Source organism: Apteryx rowi, unplaced genomic scaffold (genome assembly GCF_003343035.1).
Source record: "Apteryx rowi isolate R43461 unplaced genomic scaffold, aptRow1 scaffold_18, whole genome shotgun sequence".
Taxonomy (NCBI): Eukaryota; Metazoa; Chordata; class Aves; order Apterygiformes; family Apterygidae; genus Apteryx; species Apteryx rowi.
The window spans coordinates 5738581-5756757 of NW_020448085.1; the positions used below are offsets into that span (position 1 = coordinate 5738581).

General features: G+C 44.9%; 1 protein-coding gene across 1 annotated transcript; it reads right to left on the reverse strand.

Annotated features, from left to right (window-relative positions):
• Positions 1-87: 87 nt before the first annotated feature.
• LOC112963884 (ATP-binding cassette sub-family G member 2-like) lies at positions 88-15874 on the reverse strand. The gene is made up of 15 exons (XM_026061329.1): positions 15594-15874; positions 14967-15026; positions 13579-13693; positions 11099-11251; positions 10196-10353; positions 8963-9114; positions 7675-7791; positions 6576-6841; positions 5912-5994; positions 5450-5539; positions 3980-4104; positions 3456-3610; positions 1901-1990; positions 940-1046; positions 88-235 (listed from the first exon to the last, which is right to left on the reverse strand). The coding sequence occupies exons 1-15, from the start codon at positions 15872-15874 to the stop codon at positions 88-90; spliced, it is 2100 nt and encodes a 699-aa protein (XP_025917114.1).
• Positions 15875-18177: the final 2303 nt, after the last annotated feature.

Here is an 18177-nt window from a genome sequence, read left to right on the forward strand (position 1 = left end):
TGAAATCTTTTGGCAGCCTCCAGTAGGCTTTAACAGGTTTTGCAGTTTTAAGTCCTGAGAAGCTGCAGAGCAAGGCAATGGAGGAGTCTATGTGAACTTTCTCATAAATCGGAGTTTTGCATAGGCTATTACAAGGAAGATAACAGTCATGCAGAATAGAGCCACTATGTTTTCCCACATAGCCCAGTTGGTAGGTGTAATTCCCTGGCTGCAGAGGTGTGTCTCACCAAAACAGCTGCAGAAAAGCATGGAGCAGAAGTTAGTATGTGCCACCTGTAAGTCTCAAAGTAATTACTTTTATTCCTGTTCCACAAAGATTCCTTTACCCACAAATCAGCAAAACAGAAGTGACAGAAGTGGAGTAGCTTAATAACCCATCATGAATCAACAGCCAAAGGAACAAATCTAGATCTCGGGTTCTCATCATCCTTGAGATGATCCTAGTTGCTGTATCAATAGTCAGAATATTTCAAGTAGGGAAGTAACACTGGGGGATACCATCCCTACAGATACAGAAGAGATCCAAGGAATCATTATTTACCAACTAGCTCTGAGGGCCAGGCATGTTTCTGATCACAAGTCTACTGCTTCCCACCAAGTCCATAAATTGTTGCCCATAAATTGCATTCCTATTGTAAAGTAACCCCAGGGTTGTTTGTTCCTAAGAAAACTGATAAGCCAGGGCCAAGTAATCAAAACCAATTTCATTTAGCTCATTTGCCCATTTGTAGTAGAAGTCTTGTCTCTACTTCAGTCTTGGGTAATTGTGAAATTTTAATAGATACTCAAAAAATACATTATATTGTGACAAATTCTTGAGGAGACTAGTTTTTGAATGGTTATTCTGTGAATAAGATAAACATTTGAAATAGTCATAGATTTTTCTTTGAGGAAGACATTACAACTAGGCCTAAGAACCATCATGAGGTAGACACTTACATTTCTCCTGAAATAACTGGGGGACAGCTGCCTACAGGCACTGTAACATTCAGATTCTTCTCGCTGCCACAGAAGTAGAGATCTCTAAACTCATTTACTTGAAGAGCCTAGGGAAAGAGTCAGACACCATTTTTTACAAAGAGTTAGTGATTTTGGGCTGAACACCCAAAGCTGAAACACCTCAAAGGCATTTATTTAAGAGATACATACTCAGTCATGTTCCTTTTAGGCTTCTTAAGACTTGTATTCCTTTTTAGGCTTGTGGGACTGCTCCACAAGCAGCAACACTGATAAAACCTCTCAGTGATGCCAAAACAGGAAAGGTCTCACATCCCTCCCCCCTTCCCTGATCCTTCTGTTGTACTCCTAGCCACATGGTCCTGCCCTCCCCACTGCACCAGCTCTGGCATTCATTTGCCTCTTCAGTGAGCAAATTTTACTTAGCAAAGATGGGAAATCCATCTTTGAGGGGTACCCCAGCTCCTTATTATTCTGAAACAGCAATTAGCCACATTTCACTTTACAGAATAAGCAACACTGAAGACTGACACACTCAGGTATTATGGTAAATACTGTAAACACAGATATTAACCTCACAGTTGCCACCCAAATAGCAGTCTCTGGAGGGGGCGTGCAATATTTAACTTTCTTCTGAGCCATAAGGATCAGCTATTCAGGTTAGGAATGACGGCTTCACTGAGACAGCTTGCTCTGCTGCTGTCCATGCAGCACTAATTTTGTGCTTCAAGTGATTTGCTCAATATGTGGGGTTTTCCACTTCTCACACATAGATTAACTTTAGCTTCCTTTGTGGGGTTGGTTGGTTTTTCAATCACCAGGTTCATGTGAGAAAAGAACGGAAGTCTGGCTTTTAAAATAACTGCATGTACACTCAAAGCTCTCCAGGAAGCTGCACCATGGCTACCTTATGCACAAGAGACTGATGCTACTTTTTACTCACAGTGAGGCCATATCGTGGGATGCTGAAGTACTTCAGCCAGTTGAGCCAGCCCATTACAGAAGGGAGGTTTACTAAGAGGCCAGAAAAGATCTGAAACAACAGAACAAAAGAAACTGTAATAGAGTCACAAACTCTTGTTATTGCAAACACTACTATTCCTGCACAGATATAATTGTACCTCTACCCAGCATGCACCACTTGTCCAGCAGAGGTGCACTGTGATGGATGGACCTCCTACTGCTGTTATGGATGGACCTACAGGCACAAGTGCTAACCTTGCAGCAGTGCCAGCCAGCTGGCCTAACAGCACACCTAAGTATCCCAGTTGCAAACAGCTTGCAAAAAGGACAGAAAGGTTTTCTACATCTGCATGTCAGCTACAAAGGGACTGCTAGGGAGATCTTACTCTGGAGGACTGTGTCCTATGGTAAAGCCAGCCAGAAGCTGAAGAATGATGACTGGGAGACGAGGAAGTAGAAAAAACAAGGAGGAAACCATGGGGATCCTTAGGGGCTATTACTGTTTTAGGTTCCTCCTCTGACCTACATCCTGTATCTGTGCTCCTTACTGCCTGGAGCAAAGTTTGTTATTTCATTTCTTAGTGCAATTGGGCTTCATGGCTAGACATGACACTTCAGAGTGTGCTTTGTCTATAGTATCCTTGTGCTTATCTCTATCCTAAAGACATCAGGGTAAGCCATTCATTATAAAAAAAATGAATCCATAAAAAATGTTACTGTTACATTTTCTGTATATCAGCTGCCCTTCACTGCAGTCACACTACTCCTCACCCACAGCAAGTGTTTGAAGTGATTGACTATCATTTAGCTTTTTGCAAAAGCAAGTTAAAATAAATTGCAAACTAAAGGATAAGAGATTTGCTGTGGGCTCAGAATATGTGTACAGAAAACTACCAGGAATTTCCTGACAAGAGGTAACTTTTTATGCTACGGTAACCTTATAGGCCTCACAGTCAAGAAGTTTTATCACTAACGACATCATCTCTTCAAAAAAGAAATTACGTCCCTTGTCTCCATGTAGACAAGGTTACTTTCTCCCTCACTTGCTGTCTTCCCTAGAATTTCTTGAAGAAAAGTCTTGAAGTAATTTCTGAAACCCCAAAGCAATACTGAATTAAAATAAAGAGAGGGTATGTTCTTCCTAACCACACTAGGCAAGAAGAGTCAATGCAATAAAAATCAGGTTTGTGGTTTGGGTTTTTTTTGTTTTCTTTTCTTTAAGTGATCTAGCTGATTGCTTAGATTCATCATATTGGAAACCTCAAGATTTTTTTTTAAAAGAATTTTTATAAAGAAAATTTAAAAAGAACACTTTGGGGGACACTAGGTTTACACAGATCTGGTGGCACTGCACCTACAGAATTGCATCTGAGGGATGATTTGACACTTGATCTCAGGACTGGGGGTTCTCAGCCTGCTTTTGGCTGGCTCAATCCAGTCCTCTCAGCTTGTCTCCTAAACCCAGCTGTGCTCCGTCAGTTGTCTCCTCACCTCCACCACCAAAGCAGCACACACGTAGACCTTTATATACTTACAAGCATCAGGACAAAACAAATAGTGATGAGCAGATTGGCCACAGCCACTACATCCATCCCAGCACTTATAGCCAGAGACATGGCTGTGGCAGTGTAGGATACCAGTACCAGGGTCAGCATGAAGAAGAAGAACCGGCCTGCAACAGCCTGGTAGCCTGACAGAAAACAGAGAGGGAAAAGCCTAGTAAACAGCCACATCATGAATCCCAGAGAGGTACCCTTGGACTCCTACAGAAGGCATGGAAAGCTGGAAGAGAGAGAGTTTGGAGATGCAGCAATTGTGCATGCTCCAGAGGTCCCAGCAAACCTTGCCAAAAGACATGGTCAAGCAACTTCCTGTCTTAGATTGCGGGTGTCTCTGCCCCTGCCCTAGAGTCCTCAGAAGCTATTCTGATGCCAAGCACTTAAAAATCAGTTGAGGGTTCAACCAGCTTCATTGTATAGATGTAGGAATTAACTCTGGCCAAGTCAGAAATCAAACATGTTGGAAGATGACAGGTTCAATGAAAGCATCAATTCCTCACCAATCATCCAGTAACTGATGCATGAGAATATGATGGCTGGAGCAGTTCTCATGGGCAGCAGATCTCCTACCATCAAGGCCAGGAAGTAGGCAGACACACGGTAATATCCACTGGTGTACTGATGGCTGCAAGGACAGGAAGGAGGGGAGTTGCACAGGTCTAGAGGTTATGTGGGAATAACGCTCAGTATGTGTATCTGGTTTGTCCTGGTTCAGTTTCTGTTCTCTTTGTCACTGACTCCCTCTCTATGTGCAAGCTGCTGATTTTCTGTGCTATCACTTCCTCATCTGTAAAATAAGGGCAAATGCTGATCTATCTCCTGGACCTAGCAATGACACTGAAAACACTTAGACAGGTGACTGAAAGGCCGTGACTGCTAAGCAGCATACTGGAGAAGGAAAAAAAACACCAAAAGCACCTAAAGCTCTTTTCAAGAGAATAATCCTGAACATGAGAGCAGGGGAAGTATTAGACTGCTATTACCTGGAGGAACACTGTATCCACAGCTTTTCCAGCTACCTCAACATACATCCTGTTTACAAGGGAGGGAGAGTGATACCAATAATGGGAAAATGCCTTTAGGACATCAACTTGCCTCCAGTTCTCAGGGAAATTAAATATCATTACAATCTTTTGCTGCTTAATAGAGCTCACAAAAAGATGCTGTAAGTGGTTAAGTGCCAAAATCTTCAAGGACACAGCTAGTAAACTAAGCTGGTAAGCAAGGCATCCTGGCAAGAAATGTCAGTGTGGGAGGATTTAATCCTGAACAGCCCCTGGGGTCAATACTGAGCTTCCCTGAGCAAGCTGTGGTAGACCTGGGCACATCTAAACTTTAGGACTCTCATGCTAGTGCCTTACAGAAATGATATACATTTTCCAGGCTCAAAGCCCCAGTCTACTCTTTACTGCAGAAGATCTGTCTCTTGCCTGCTCATCCAGTAAGCTGGAGGTTATTCCAAACTACATTTTCTACCCATATATAGGGGTGCACTTGACTGTTAGGGAGTTCTTATAAGGCAACCAGCAGCTCTCTTCCTCTCAGCATCCTTTGTGAAGCTCTTCCAATAACTTTGCCTTCACCTTTGCATCATCTTACCACTGTGCGATCATTGATGGATAACTTTTCACCCCTGCAAGTGAAAAGGCAGGCTCTGCCCTGGCAGGGCAGAGCAGATTTCAAACCAGATGTTACCAAAAGTAAGAAAAGTACTTCCCAATTAACCATGATGCAGCAGGCAAATAAAAGGGTTTTATTCCTCCCCTCCTTTCCCCCCATCACTTGCATCTTACCATTTCAGCTCCCTATTTTATGGACAGACTTAGTATTACTATTAGAATCTACTGTTGCAAGGGAGAAACCAAATCTTAAGTCCTGACAGGTGAAAATCATTTTGGTTATCCTGTAAGATATTTGTCCCCCCTCCCCACAGAGGCAAGAGGAAACAGTCTAAGAGCATCACTACTTACACAAATAACTTCTTGTCTCTGATGAACAACTCAATTGCAGAGACACTGGAAAAACACTGGTTTGTGGTGACAAAAAACAAAGAACCAACCCTGAAAGGCAGAACAGAACAGTCAAGAAGTGAGGAGACAGCCAAGATCAGCACTGATCATCACACCARTTGAGTCAGTGCTTCTGTCTCTCGCCACAGTATGGAGATACTTAATTGGCTACTGTAGATCTTAGCTGTAAAACCAGGCTTATTCCTTTGTCTTCCCCTTCATATTTCCTTCCTTGGTCCATATCTGTGAGCCTGATGGGACGGTGGTCCCTTTAGAAACTCCAGGAATACACATGTTGCCATGTGTTGAGACTAGTGAACCCAAACCTCCATCATGGTCTAAGCAGAGCCCAAAGCCTTCCCTGCTGCTGAAACCTGTCTGCTACACACAGGGAAGTGAGCAGCCTGCAGCTTTCCAACTTACCGATTCTGAATGCCACTTCGATCCAGTTTTGCACCAAAAAAGATGGCACCCACAACCAGGGCTAGAATTATGGTCACTGCAATCTAGAAGTGGAAAGAAAAAAGGGAGAATGTAGTGCCTCAACTTATAAATAGGGACAAGTCATTAGACAGTGCTCAGTCACTAAGGTACATGTAGGGTTTAAGATTCACACCTGCCTAAAATCTTTGCTGTTGTGAGTCAATGCATGCACACGTGTGCACATGCGCACACACTTCAGCCAAATTTTCCTGGTTTATCCTCTTCACTTTTCTTTTAGTCTTTCCTAGCCATGAAGRTCAGAGGAAGTGCTTTTCCACACTCAAAAAATAACCCAGCTTGAAAATTTCAGGTAAGCCACAAAATTAACATCACCCTGGAAACTCCACATACGAACTCAAGGATGGAGTATTTCCTTTGACTCCTCAGTCTTCAGTGCAGTAGTCCTTGTACTGAACTAAAATGGAGATTTTTTTCAAAAGCAAAGGGAGCTGGGCATTTCATTCCCCTTAAATGGTAGTGGCACAGAACCTTCCTATTTCCCTAGCTGCCTTTGAAAAGAAAATCAGTCCTACAAACTGCTGAGTGAGAGGACTGAGGGACTAAGAACAGAACAAATCTGCAACCTTTACTAACTGTTACCTACCTGTGCAACAGAGGCCTGCGGGTTCCTGATGAGGTTTTTCAGAGAACGCTTGGACACCCAATACAGTTGGGTAAGGAAGCCATTTGCATAGGTAATCTCATGTCCCTTCTTGGGTAGCCTCTGCTTGCTTCCCTGCCCAAGTTCCACTTTCCTCAATGCTTCCCTTGTGCTCTGATACAGGCTGGAGTTGAGATACTTCTGGTGCAGCACATCTACCACACTGCTGTCCATGTTTTCCTCTGCCACTCCATTTTCACCACTCACCTCTGAACAGCAAAGACAATATAAGGCTTGTAATTCCCCATGAACCTTACCCTCAGACAGGGGTCAGCTGTGGAGACTGGATAAAATAGTAGGAATGCTTAGAGTATTTGAATTGTTCAAGCCACAGCCCTGCACTTAGGAGGCTAGCTTGAGTGAGGGGGTTTCCCTGCAATTTTAATCCAACCTAGCTTGTTGCTTGTGGCACAAACATAGCCTCCATCTCAGAACCAGCCACCAGAAAACTTTTATTTCACTGAATTTTGAGGATCAATGATTTGCTCAGATCCATTCCCCCATGCCCCAAAGGCACCACTACCAAAACTGTTTAACAGATGTCTAATGTACCCTTATAATCCTTCAGTCATGGTTATACTACAGCATCCYTTGCATTTCCAACATTTCACTCAGTGTAGTGTTAGAGTTTGTTCTCATATCTAGTTCCAGTGTTTCTCACTGTTATGTAAATCCAATGCTCCTTAGCCTATCTACCCTGTCTTCTCTGCAGCAGTCTCTTATGTGACTGAAAACTTCCGTCTTTTGTCAGCTGTCCCTTGAGACCAAGCAATTCTAGTTCTTCAGTCCTTCCCACATACCAAGTTTTGTAGACTACTGATATTTCTCACTGCTCTCCTATATTATTGAAGGAAACAAAATCCCTTTTAAAGAGTTTTGAGATCTTTAAAGAAGCCCAAAGCAAAGTATATCTATTAGTAGGGAAAGTATATGAAAAGGAAATCTTAGATTAGAAGAAATCCAGAGGATAAAAGCTCAGCATCACCACATGCTATTTCCCTTCTACTCCACCCAACAGTGGATTTCTCCTTCACAGTTTTACCTCTTTCTGTGTCCACAGGTCTGTAACCTTCCTTGCTTGCTGCCACAGCAGTTGAATCACCGTTTATGACATCAAGGAAGAAGTCAGCTGGGTTGTTGAAGGGTTCACATTCATATCCTTTCAAAAGAGCAACCCAGCAAGTTTGTATTGCAGAGAGCACATCTCAGAAGGCCAGGCTTAATACTACATCACTTTTCCACAACCCTACAAGAACCTCACAGCTCTCCATGAGCATTAATTTACAGCAGTAGAACAGACAGGATTTTGGAGATGGGGAAACTAAGGTATCAATACTGAGCTGCAAAGCTAGTTATTCCCCACTGACTTCAGGTGAGAAGAAATCTGTAAATTGCTTTTACACAGCTCAGCATGAACAACTCTTGTCTCCTTCCCAATCTTGTTCAATCACATCCCACTCAGAGACATACAGCTCCTCACTAGGTGTTGCTAGATGTCTGCTCTGCAGCCTCAAATGCTTGGGCTACTCTAGGACCTCAAATCTTGCTTGTGTTTCCTTGATCACAAGGAAGAGAAAGTGTTGTCCAAGGGTTTTGTTTCATAATATGGTCCTAGCCATGGGATGGGGAGGAAAAAAGCAAGGATGCTCATCCTGTAACATTCCTGTGAGGAAGGAATTTGGGGGCGAGGGGATACAAAGAGGAGTAAAAGGAATAAGATTGGTTACAGCACGTCCCCCAAAGCCAGGGAAAGCCTACAATCTAACATGTCCATGGCAGATTTGGAAATCCACTCCACATCCTCTGTCCATTATAGTCAGAACCCCTCATCCTGCTGACTTGTACAAGGAGCAGCCACCCAACAGTGCAATTATTAACCCGTCCTAAGACTCACCATGGCTTTCCCCACTCAGTCACCCACCTGTACCCAGACTAGAGTAGATTCTTGGATCGGCCTCTACAGATTGCTGCCAATCTACAGGCTATGTTTCAAGACCCACTGGGTCTGTCACCTAGGGTTGGCAGAAACACAAACATTTTGTTTGTTGCATATCATGCTTCTAAACATGCAAGCAGCTGCTGTTTCTTTGGCTTGGTTCTAGGCAAAACAAAGGCAGAAAAGACCCATGCTCTGTGCTGTCTGGAAGACTTTGCTTTTATTATTTCTTATTCTCCTAGTTTAACTAAATACTGTTCAGACTGTAGACATACAGCCTCTGGGTATCCTAATAATAAAACTGCAGAGGAGTTCTATCCAGCACTAGGTTAAGAAACCCTTCACAGATTAAAATTGTTAGCTGTTACCTTTGCTCTTGGTACAGAAGACTTACCAATAGAACGAAAATATTCCAGGGCCTGCTTAGCAGGACCATGGTACAGCACCCTTCCCAAAGCAAGTAATGTCAGACTGTCAAACAGCTTGAATATGGAATAGCGGGGCTGGTGGATGGAAAAGATTATGGTTCGGCCTCTTCTGGAGAGCCTGAAATAGAAACAAAAACATCTCTCAAATACACCATACTTTGCATTTTGGAAAGAACATGTTAAGCCAAACAAAAATTAATCATCCAAATCTGCAACAAGCACTTGTCAGCTTCTAAGAGTCTCAATTCAGTAAAACAGTAGTTTCCTTTTCTCTCACTGTGTCACACACTGCAAGACCTTCAGACAGCACCTATGATTACAACTGTTATAACCGTTGTTACAGTTCAGGTAGACAAAGTATGATGTTGCCTGTGGGCAAAGGTTGAGGGCCACACCTGCTATGTAAATCCTCCTCACACATTTTCTATATCAGGGTTCAACTTGAACAATCTGAATGGTCCTACTGCACTTAATGACATTTCCAGGGCCTGCTAGGTAATGCCTGGAAATCTGGCAACATGGTAGATTTCTCTTAGCTCTTGTACTGACCATTTACTCTCTAGAGAAGTCAAAACTAGCTTTCTTTCAGGTTTGTCAGAAGCTCTTTCAAGTGCTTTAGCACTCATGCCCAAATATCCTTGCTGATCAAAGGCCTCTATCCACAAACAGGAGAGCAAAATGTCCCCCCAAATAAAACCAGACAACATGACAAACAAAGGAGGAGGATTAGGAACATGTTCTCATGAAGTGAGCCTTGTTTGGTCCTGTTTGTACCACAGGACAGTTTGTTTCCAAAACAGATACAGGGGGTGCTCAGGATAAATCTACAGGTGAAATCTAATCTCAGCCTCAGGCCCTTGCCATAGTGGAAGAAGAGCCTTTGTAATAGACTCAGCTGGAAGGCCAAGAAATTATGATTACAGGGCCTGACGTCCCAGTCCACCCCTCTCTGTGGCAAAGGGAAGCTGTCCAAGCTACATCTGCTTTTTGGGCTTCAGTCCAATGCTTGCTGTGGAAAGTTTCCCATCAACTTCAAAGGGCTTTGGACAAGGCCCAGATAAAGAATTAACTTCCACTTCTGAGTCTACTAGTCCAGCTTTTTACCAGTACTATAGCCACTCGGTCATAGCAGAATTCCTTTTTTAAATAATGAGCTGGCAAAAAAAATCCCAGCAGACCCCTGAAGAACTGACTCTTACTTCTTCAAAAGGAAGAGCACAGCATTGGCTGTGCTGGAATCAAGGCCAGTTGTTGGCTCATCCAGAAAAAGGACTGGCGGCTCCGTGATGAGCTCCATCCCAATGTTGGTTCTCTTCCTCTCCCCTCCGGACACTCCCCGGATCAATTCGGTTCCTACCTACAGGAAAAAGTGTCAGGCATTCACAACAAGACCCAGCCAGTGCATATTATGGAGTTCAGCGCTCACTACACCCAGCAACCCTTTTCATTTTCAAAGAGTCCAGTCACTGAACACTAGGGCTAGCAGCAGATGATGGGTCTGATTTTTAAAGGGCACATTAGGTATTATGTAGCAATAAGAAGATAGTCTGATTTTCAGAGGTGCCAGGCACCTTTTGACTTCAGGGAACAAAGATGGCACAGACAAGGAAGAGCCAGAATGAGGCCACAGCTGCCAGAGACTGCTTTGGTGTTCAGGGATGCCTTTCGCAGGTAGCTCACCTGCTGCCTGAGTGAAAGGGGAGATACTGCCCTGAAGAACAAGCTCTGCACAGAACATCTCTACCACAGCCCAGTTTTCCATCCCTCACAGCTTTTGGCAATGTAAAAACAATTTCCTTGCCTTGTCCCACAAAGCCAGGAAGTAACTGAGCAGCTTTCCAAGGTGCTATGGCTAGGCAACTTTTTGCCTCTGCACTTATACAACACACTGGACATGGTCCAAGATCTTCCCCTTTTGGGAAGAAATACACATGGCTCTTCCAAGCTGTCTGCAGAGCTGCACTGATTTCCTGTGTGCAATACAGTTTATTCAGGTTCCTGTTTAACTTAGGGTGGCTGCACTCTTGCCAGATTACCCAGTGTTGAATAGTTTGGTTTCCAGAGGTAACATGATTTCTAGGACAGCTATTCTCACTACTCACCTTCGCATCAGCCACTTTGCTTAACCCCAGCTCACTGATTATCTGGGTGACTCGCTCTTCCTTCTCTTCAATGGTGATGGAGCTGGGGAGTCGCAGGGCAGCAGAGAAGTGCAGGTTCTCTCTCACTGTCATTGTGCCCATGACAACATCATCCTGAAAGCAATACAAATTGACAGTTGAAAAGTCTCATTCCCAGCTACCTGAATGGGCAGCAGAGTCCCTGTAGTGGCAGTTGCTGGATAAAATGTTTGGGAGCCACAGTAGAAACTAGACTGAGCGATAAACCCTGCTTGAAAACTTACAGGACACGTGAAGTTCAAGGTCACTCAGCAGCAGCCAAGGCTAGACTTGAGSTCTCTGGGCTCCCAGCTTGCACTCAGCACCAGCCATTACCAACTCAGCCTGCTTTCTGGCTCAGGAGTTCTAACGCAGAGGAGTTGTACAGGCAGTGCATTTTCCAGACAAGCCATGGTGGGGCAGGGAAGTTAGCTGGTTTTGGAAAGAGATAAACTGCCAGTCCAGCTGAAGCCAATGGATGCTAATACAGCTCAGCATTCAGGGCAGTCATTCAGGGAGTCACCCAAGTCAGCTCAGTTCCCAGTTACAAGCTACGTTGTGCTGTGCCCCAGAGCACCCACTGAGTTCAGTCAGCTGTGATTCCGACGAGCTCTCCCCAGCTCCCCTCTGGGAACCAGCTCCTCAGAGGAACCAGACAACTACACCAACATGCCCTCCCCCTTTATTCCCCCCCCCCCCCAGTCTCTCAAGTATCTGCAACTCTTGAGCACAAGACATTACTCTAAGGACTATCCCCAAGCAAAGCTTCAACATAGACACATGCATTTTAAATAAGAGTCAAATCTAACCAGCTGCCAAACATCTGGGCAGCTTTGGGACCCCTTCCATGTCAGATGCAGTTGATCAGCTGGGCAAAGGATGTTTTAGCCAACCGCATTTGGCCCTGGAGTAAATAGGGAAGCTTAATGTGCTACTATGCCAGAAGTATGTGACAAGCACCACTCAGGCTGTAGTTTTGTGATAAACTGGCTTTGGTGCCAAAGCTGGTTTAGGAAAATCCTACCACCACTTCCCTCCCTGTGCACACCTTCAAACTCTCTTCCTAGCCCTTCCTGCATTCCCCACCCTCAGATCCACCAATACAATTCTTTGGGCACCGCACTGGAAACTCAGCTGGGAATCTCTTAAGTCACCTTAACAACCAAACCTAATAAATGGTGGAATGACACCCTCACTTACCAGGCATGAGCAGAGAGGCCACCATGAGTTTTATAGGAATGCAAGTGACTTGGCATGTCTGCATGCTCATCTGCACAAAACTGGCCCTATAGGTATGTAGGCTTTTAGGCATTAAGTGTTTATTTCACTTCTTGGGCAATCTTTCTCAATCTAGGAAGTAGTGCATGGGGGTGGAAAGGGAGAGAGTTTAATGTCTTGCCTATTTGCATATCATTTCAAGGTTAGATTTGGTCACTTTGTTACTTTGGACATTGGAGAGATGTTTCAAACTGGGACCTCTTGCAAGAACCTTTCTGGCCATTTATGAGACATTGAGGATTTGGGGATTTTGACCTGCAAGATCAAGATTCAGTATCAGTCTTCTGAAATGCATCCTCTCAAAGCCCCCCAACTAGCAGCTTTCAGAAAAGCTGCATATTCAGTGACAATTTGCAATCAGAAGCCCTGGATGGTTTCCAGATTCGGCTGCTCATACAGCTGCCAAGAATACCCTCCTTCTCAGCTCCCCCAGCACTTTGAGGGTCTATAATTGGTCCAGGCCTCCACCCACTTCCCCAGATTCAGCTGGCTTTTCCTGTCTCTGACTGGGATGAAGCTCTGCCTAGCCAGCCAGAATCAGAGGAAGAACAGCAGGAGTCTATTTACTTCCTAGAATTATTGTCCGATAGTTTGAAGGTACTTCTTGCCAACTAAAACTACTTCTGAATTTTACAAGGGTTTGGTGTCCCCCCTTCCACATACTCCCCCCCCAACCCTGGCAAAGCCCAAAGAACAAGCCAAAATAGCCCAGTGGTTAGGGCATCCATGTGGCCTCAGGAAGACAAACACCTCCATGCTTGTCTAGAAGTAAGAGTTTGATCCTCTGTTTTCCCAGGAAAATACCCTAACATCTAAGTTATCAAATTAGGTTCTGTAAGGCTCACTGAGCATTTCCTAACTCAAGAGTTTAGGCTTTGCTCATCTTATGTGACAGAGCCTTACCTCCCCCCCCCCCTTTTTTTTTTCAAGAAGCTATTCCCACCCCTCCCCCTCCAGCCCTATTTGCTCAGAAGGGAAGACCCTGCAATCTGTCATTCGTGAAGCACAGTAAGTTCCCTCCAATGTACCACCTCTTGCTTCTCATGAAGGACACCTTTCAAAGGCTTTACACTATAGCATGCTCTTGGTCTGCACTCCTCCCTCTCAAGGGCTCCCAGGCCTACACTGAAGGCTCAGTTACTCACCTGCACAACATATCCTGAGATGCACTTGAAATTCGGAGGTTGTGGGATGCCATCTATAAGCACTTCTCCAGACAGGCCTGCTGGGTCCTTTCTGGCAGCCAGCACATCTAGGAGACTTCAGATAAACACCAAGCATTAGATTTTGCCATAATAACTGCTTTTATCTTTGACTGGATAAGTACCACAAGTCAGGACTGCTCACAGCCCGCTCACAGCATGCTGCAAACCAAACAAAGAACATGGGAAGGGGCTTCTACTCCAGGGCTTTAGCTTTTTGTGCAGAAAGCAGGGTGAAGATGCAGGATTTAAGTGCAAATTGTACACCAGCAGTATTGGTGGTCTACAGACCCTCACAATTACAGCAGTCACAACCCCCTACAGACATTTACTCAGTCTCCACATTAACAGCTAACCTCAATTGAAAACACACACAAAAGCACCCTGCCAAGTAGCTGAAGTCTGCTTTCCAGCCAGTGGAGCACAGAAGTAACTACTTTGATCTCAAGGGAATTAATCCAAATGGGTATAAACAAGACTAGAGTTAAGATCAACTATATAAAAGTAATTTTAACATATTTCTGGATTCTTCTTACAGCAGATGCAGAGGTCAGCCTGTCTGCTAGCTAAGTAAACACGGCCTTGAGGCTCTGCTCTTGAAAATGTCCTGATTAGCTGGCAATCTCCTCAAAGGGGATGATCAAGGGTCACCATGAAGACACACCTGTGTGAACTCTGGCCATCTTTGCCCGTCCCTGACATTCTCAAAGGTAGAGAGTGCAAAGCTGGTTCCACTGGAGAGAAAATAGCATCAGCATTGACAGGAGATAGTCTGCAAGGTACTTCTCTGTGCTTTCATCCAAAGAACTCGAAGTATTTGCACTCCCCCTTGCGAGGCCACAGGCAGGTTGGGGTGATGATCCAGAGTAGTTGTTCTACAGAAAGACATTATGCCATTTTCCTGGCAGTCCTCAAAAAGGAGGGCTCAGTCTGGCATCCCCAAAGAAGTCTTGCTGCAGCAACTTGACACAGGACTACCTCCCTCCTGCCCCTGAGGGAGCTTGCCAGCAGGACAGAGTATCCACATGTGCGGCAGTCACCCCATTCAGCTTGGTAACTCAGGCCACCAAAGGCGACTGCAATAACACAGGACTACAAATCGGAGCAGAGGCAGGTGGGCACACAATCTGTTCTGGTGACCCCACTACAGGGGAGGAACCTCCAGCAGAGCAGGCAGCAAAAGGACATGATGCCATACCACTTCACAAGACTTCTCACAGGCACACGTCAAAGGCCCAAGCCTGAGGATTCCTCAGGTCTTCCCCAACCCTCACAGATTCCCATATCCCCTTCAAACAGACGACTCCGAAGGAACAGAAGAAAATACTCACGAAGATTTACCACTGCCTGTTGGCCCCAGGATAGCGTTCAAGCCTGGCTTCATAATGCCACTGGAAGAAAAAGAAAAGGATTATTCCCAGATGGGGGGCTGTTCATATGCAGTTCATAGTGGAAATGGGATGTGAACAAAATGCTGTTGAAAGGAAAACTTGAGAGATTAAAATCTTCTCCTTAAATCTCAAATCAATAAGCACTTTTCCTGTCTTGTCCCAAACTGCCAGTCAGAACAGAACCAGAGCTGGACATAAAAGCAATTACAGCAAACAGAAGTTAAGGTGTCTTCCCTGCTGAGCTGGGTCTGGAAAGAAGAAATGATTGCTCTCTGCTGCTCCTTTCCTCCCACCTCAGCTCCAGCCACAGTTTAGAGAGCCCTCAGATCTTCTTCCACATGAGTCTGATCCTAATTTGCTCAGATATTTAATTGAAACTGCTCCAGCTAAATCCCAGCTGTTTCACCTACGGTGAATTAGGAAGTGATCACATGAACTGCAGACGAGTAGGAGGGCAGTCATTTCTTTGTCAGCACACCTGAATCTAGAAGATGACATGGATGTCACAGTTCCACAGCAGCAAGTTAATTCCTACCCCTCCAGAACTTTCCTTAAGCAAAAACTTACTAAACATTATGAAGGATCTTCTTTTCTGCAGTTTTCCATTTACACAGGAATCCACTGGACTGCTTGACAGAGTACTGAATGTTATGGAAACTCACAACAGAGCCCCGAGGGGATCGGAGGGACTCTCGTGTTGGAAATGAACGTTGGAAGTTGCCTGTTCCTTCCTCTTCTCCAACAGAAATGACGCTGTGGTCAAATGTGTCTGCCATCATGTCCTTGTTACACAGGTCAAACTCTGCTGCAGGTAGTTTGAGGTCACTGTTGTTTTGGGCAGTTCCCATCTGTTGAGAGAAACAGTGCTAAAACATGAAAGGAAGGAGATCTGAGTGAAGAGGTGTGCAGAAAGTTGCTTGGAAAAAGCAAGTTGACACACACCACACCACCCTCTACATGGGCCAAGTTTACAGAAGGACGGACATCCACACTGGAAGACATTCAGTAATCCACAAAGAGGCAGAAACCTACTGATTTAGAGCAATATGCATAGCCTGTTTTAAGAACTGGACATGTATGTGCTTGAAGAGGTGATATTAGCTCAAAGAATTTCTTCCAAGATGAAAATCCAGCCTATCTATGGTGGTCAATATCTTGCTTGACACAGTGAGGACTACAAATGCAGGTTGCTACCACTCAAGCTAAGGAGACTCAAGCTCCCCTCCTCCAGGTGTAACATACTTATCCCCTCTGCAAAGCCAGCAGAGGAAACCTGTAATGAACCTGTATGAAGGGTCACAGAAAGACTGTAGAATACACACATTCCTTACCATGATTCAATAGCAATAGTACAAAGATGCTTCACAGCTACACAGAGGAAGAGGAGTTTGGATGTGTGAGCAGGCACCATTTACCTTGAAGAACTGTAGGATTTCTTTCTCCCACAGGATGAGATTTGGGACATCCCACAGTAGGGATAAGCAGGTACATGATACAAATCAGTATATTATGGAAAATTAATTATGGTATCTTTTTATAATCACAGGCAAAATTATAAATAGTTCTGGTTCAAGCAGATGATCTGCCTCTGTAGCTCAGTGTAGGAGCACCTGAAAGGAATGACATGCAAACAGCACACAGAAGGAACTGCTGCCCCTGCTCATAAATCAGAGCTTGCCTAGTAGGAAATGCATCAGTACTGGTATAACCAGCAATTACTATAATAACAATTAATATTGATATAACTGCTGCTATGACTACTAAGTGTTTCTTCAAGGGGCTGCTTCCCTTACTGTTGCTGTTGGTGTAACTGACTGCAGCAAGTCTGAATCCCCTCTCTCATTAAAAGCACGTTTAAAGTTATTGCCTTGACATTGCATGTGAAAAAGGATTTGGAAACTCTGCAGTCCCCCAAGTTCTGCAGCCTGTGTGAGACCTGGGCATAGCTCCTGCCCTGCCTTTTAGCCAGAGGCCCCGGCAGCCGTAAGCTCTCCCTCCCCTCTTCCAAGGGACTATCGCAAGGAAGAGGGGAAATATTGCATGCCCTTGCCAGAAACTGAACACAAGTGGAACTGAACACACTCGTGGTAGTCTAACACAAGTTAGTCTAAGCATTCACTTCCCTTCTTAGCTGCTGGGATGAAGGTATTTGTTGGAAAGCTACAGAGCTGCTGTGCTCGCATGGAAAGCCATGGCAGTCACAAGGCTAAGAGCAAGGAGAGGGAACTGTGCATAGAGACATCCAGCATCAGCTGGTTGAGTTTTGCGGGAAGGCAGATGTATCTCACAAATTGCCCTTTTCCCACCATCTATGCCTGACCCCCAGAGCTGAGGGGATGATAACCAGTAGGACCAATAATATCCACCACTGCAGAGGATTTCTCAGGGAGTGAGATGGTCATCCTTTTAAGAAAAAGGAGTGACAACAGCCAGATTTAAAGAAACAGAAACTGCCCTTTCCTCTCTGTCTCTTCTTAACACTTAAGAAAGTTTGAAAAGTTGCAGTAGCTTTTGCTGTTTAAATAAAATAAAAATTGGTGGGGGGAAAGGGTTGTTTGTTTAACTTGGACACATCCTGAACTTCAAGGCTGATCACCCCTGGGAAAGCCTTTCCTGTGGGAAGCAAGGAAAGATCTGCTAGTTATATCAGCAACAGAAGCCTTATACACTTGAAAGGTTGCACAACACATGGCGGGGGGGGGGCAGAATCAGGGTGACCATGACACTGGAGGCAAATACCTGGTTAGACTTTTGAACTCTCGACTGTCTTGTAAACCTCACCTGTTCTGGAGAGCCAGGTTCTTTATCTGAACAATAACAGCATAAACACTTTTGCAAGGGTTTTTGCTAAGTTACTGATGAGCACTGGCAAATTAAACCATTACTGTGGGTGTGTGCAAGGATGGCAGAAAGATGAAAGCTTAACAGCGGCTACAAGCAAGCATTAGACGTCAGCACATCGCAAGCCGTTTCCAGCAGTCCCCCACCTTTGCCCCAGGTGCTCGTTCCCGTCCCGCACGGAGCTGCCGCCAGTTTTCGCGGCGCGGCGCAGCAAAGCGGGCTCGGGAGTCAAGCCGGCAGAGACACGTCGCTCCCCCGTTCCCAAGGCGAGCTCGCAAGCGGAGCGGCTCCTGCCCGGCTCGCGGCCCCC

Bases quoted from the DNA above. Each gene is read 5' to 3' on its own strand.
- LOC112963884 (XM_026061329.1), bottom strand. From the start codon at position 15,874: ATGGGAACTGCCCAAAACAACAGTGACCTCAAACTACCTGCAGCAGAG. The intron at 3,611-3,979 runs GTGAGGAATTGA...GTTTTCTGTCAG, and splicing joins CATCAGTTACTGGATGATTG to GCTACCAGGCTGTTGCAGGC. The intron at 236-939 runs GTAAGTGTCTAC...GCTTTTCTGCAG, and splicing joins CCAGTTATTTCAGGAGAAAT to CTGTTTTGGTGAGACACACC.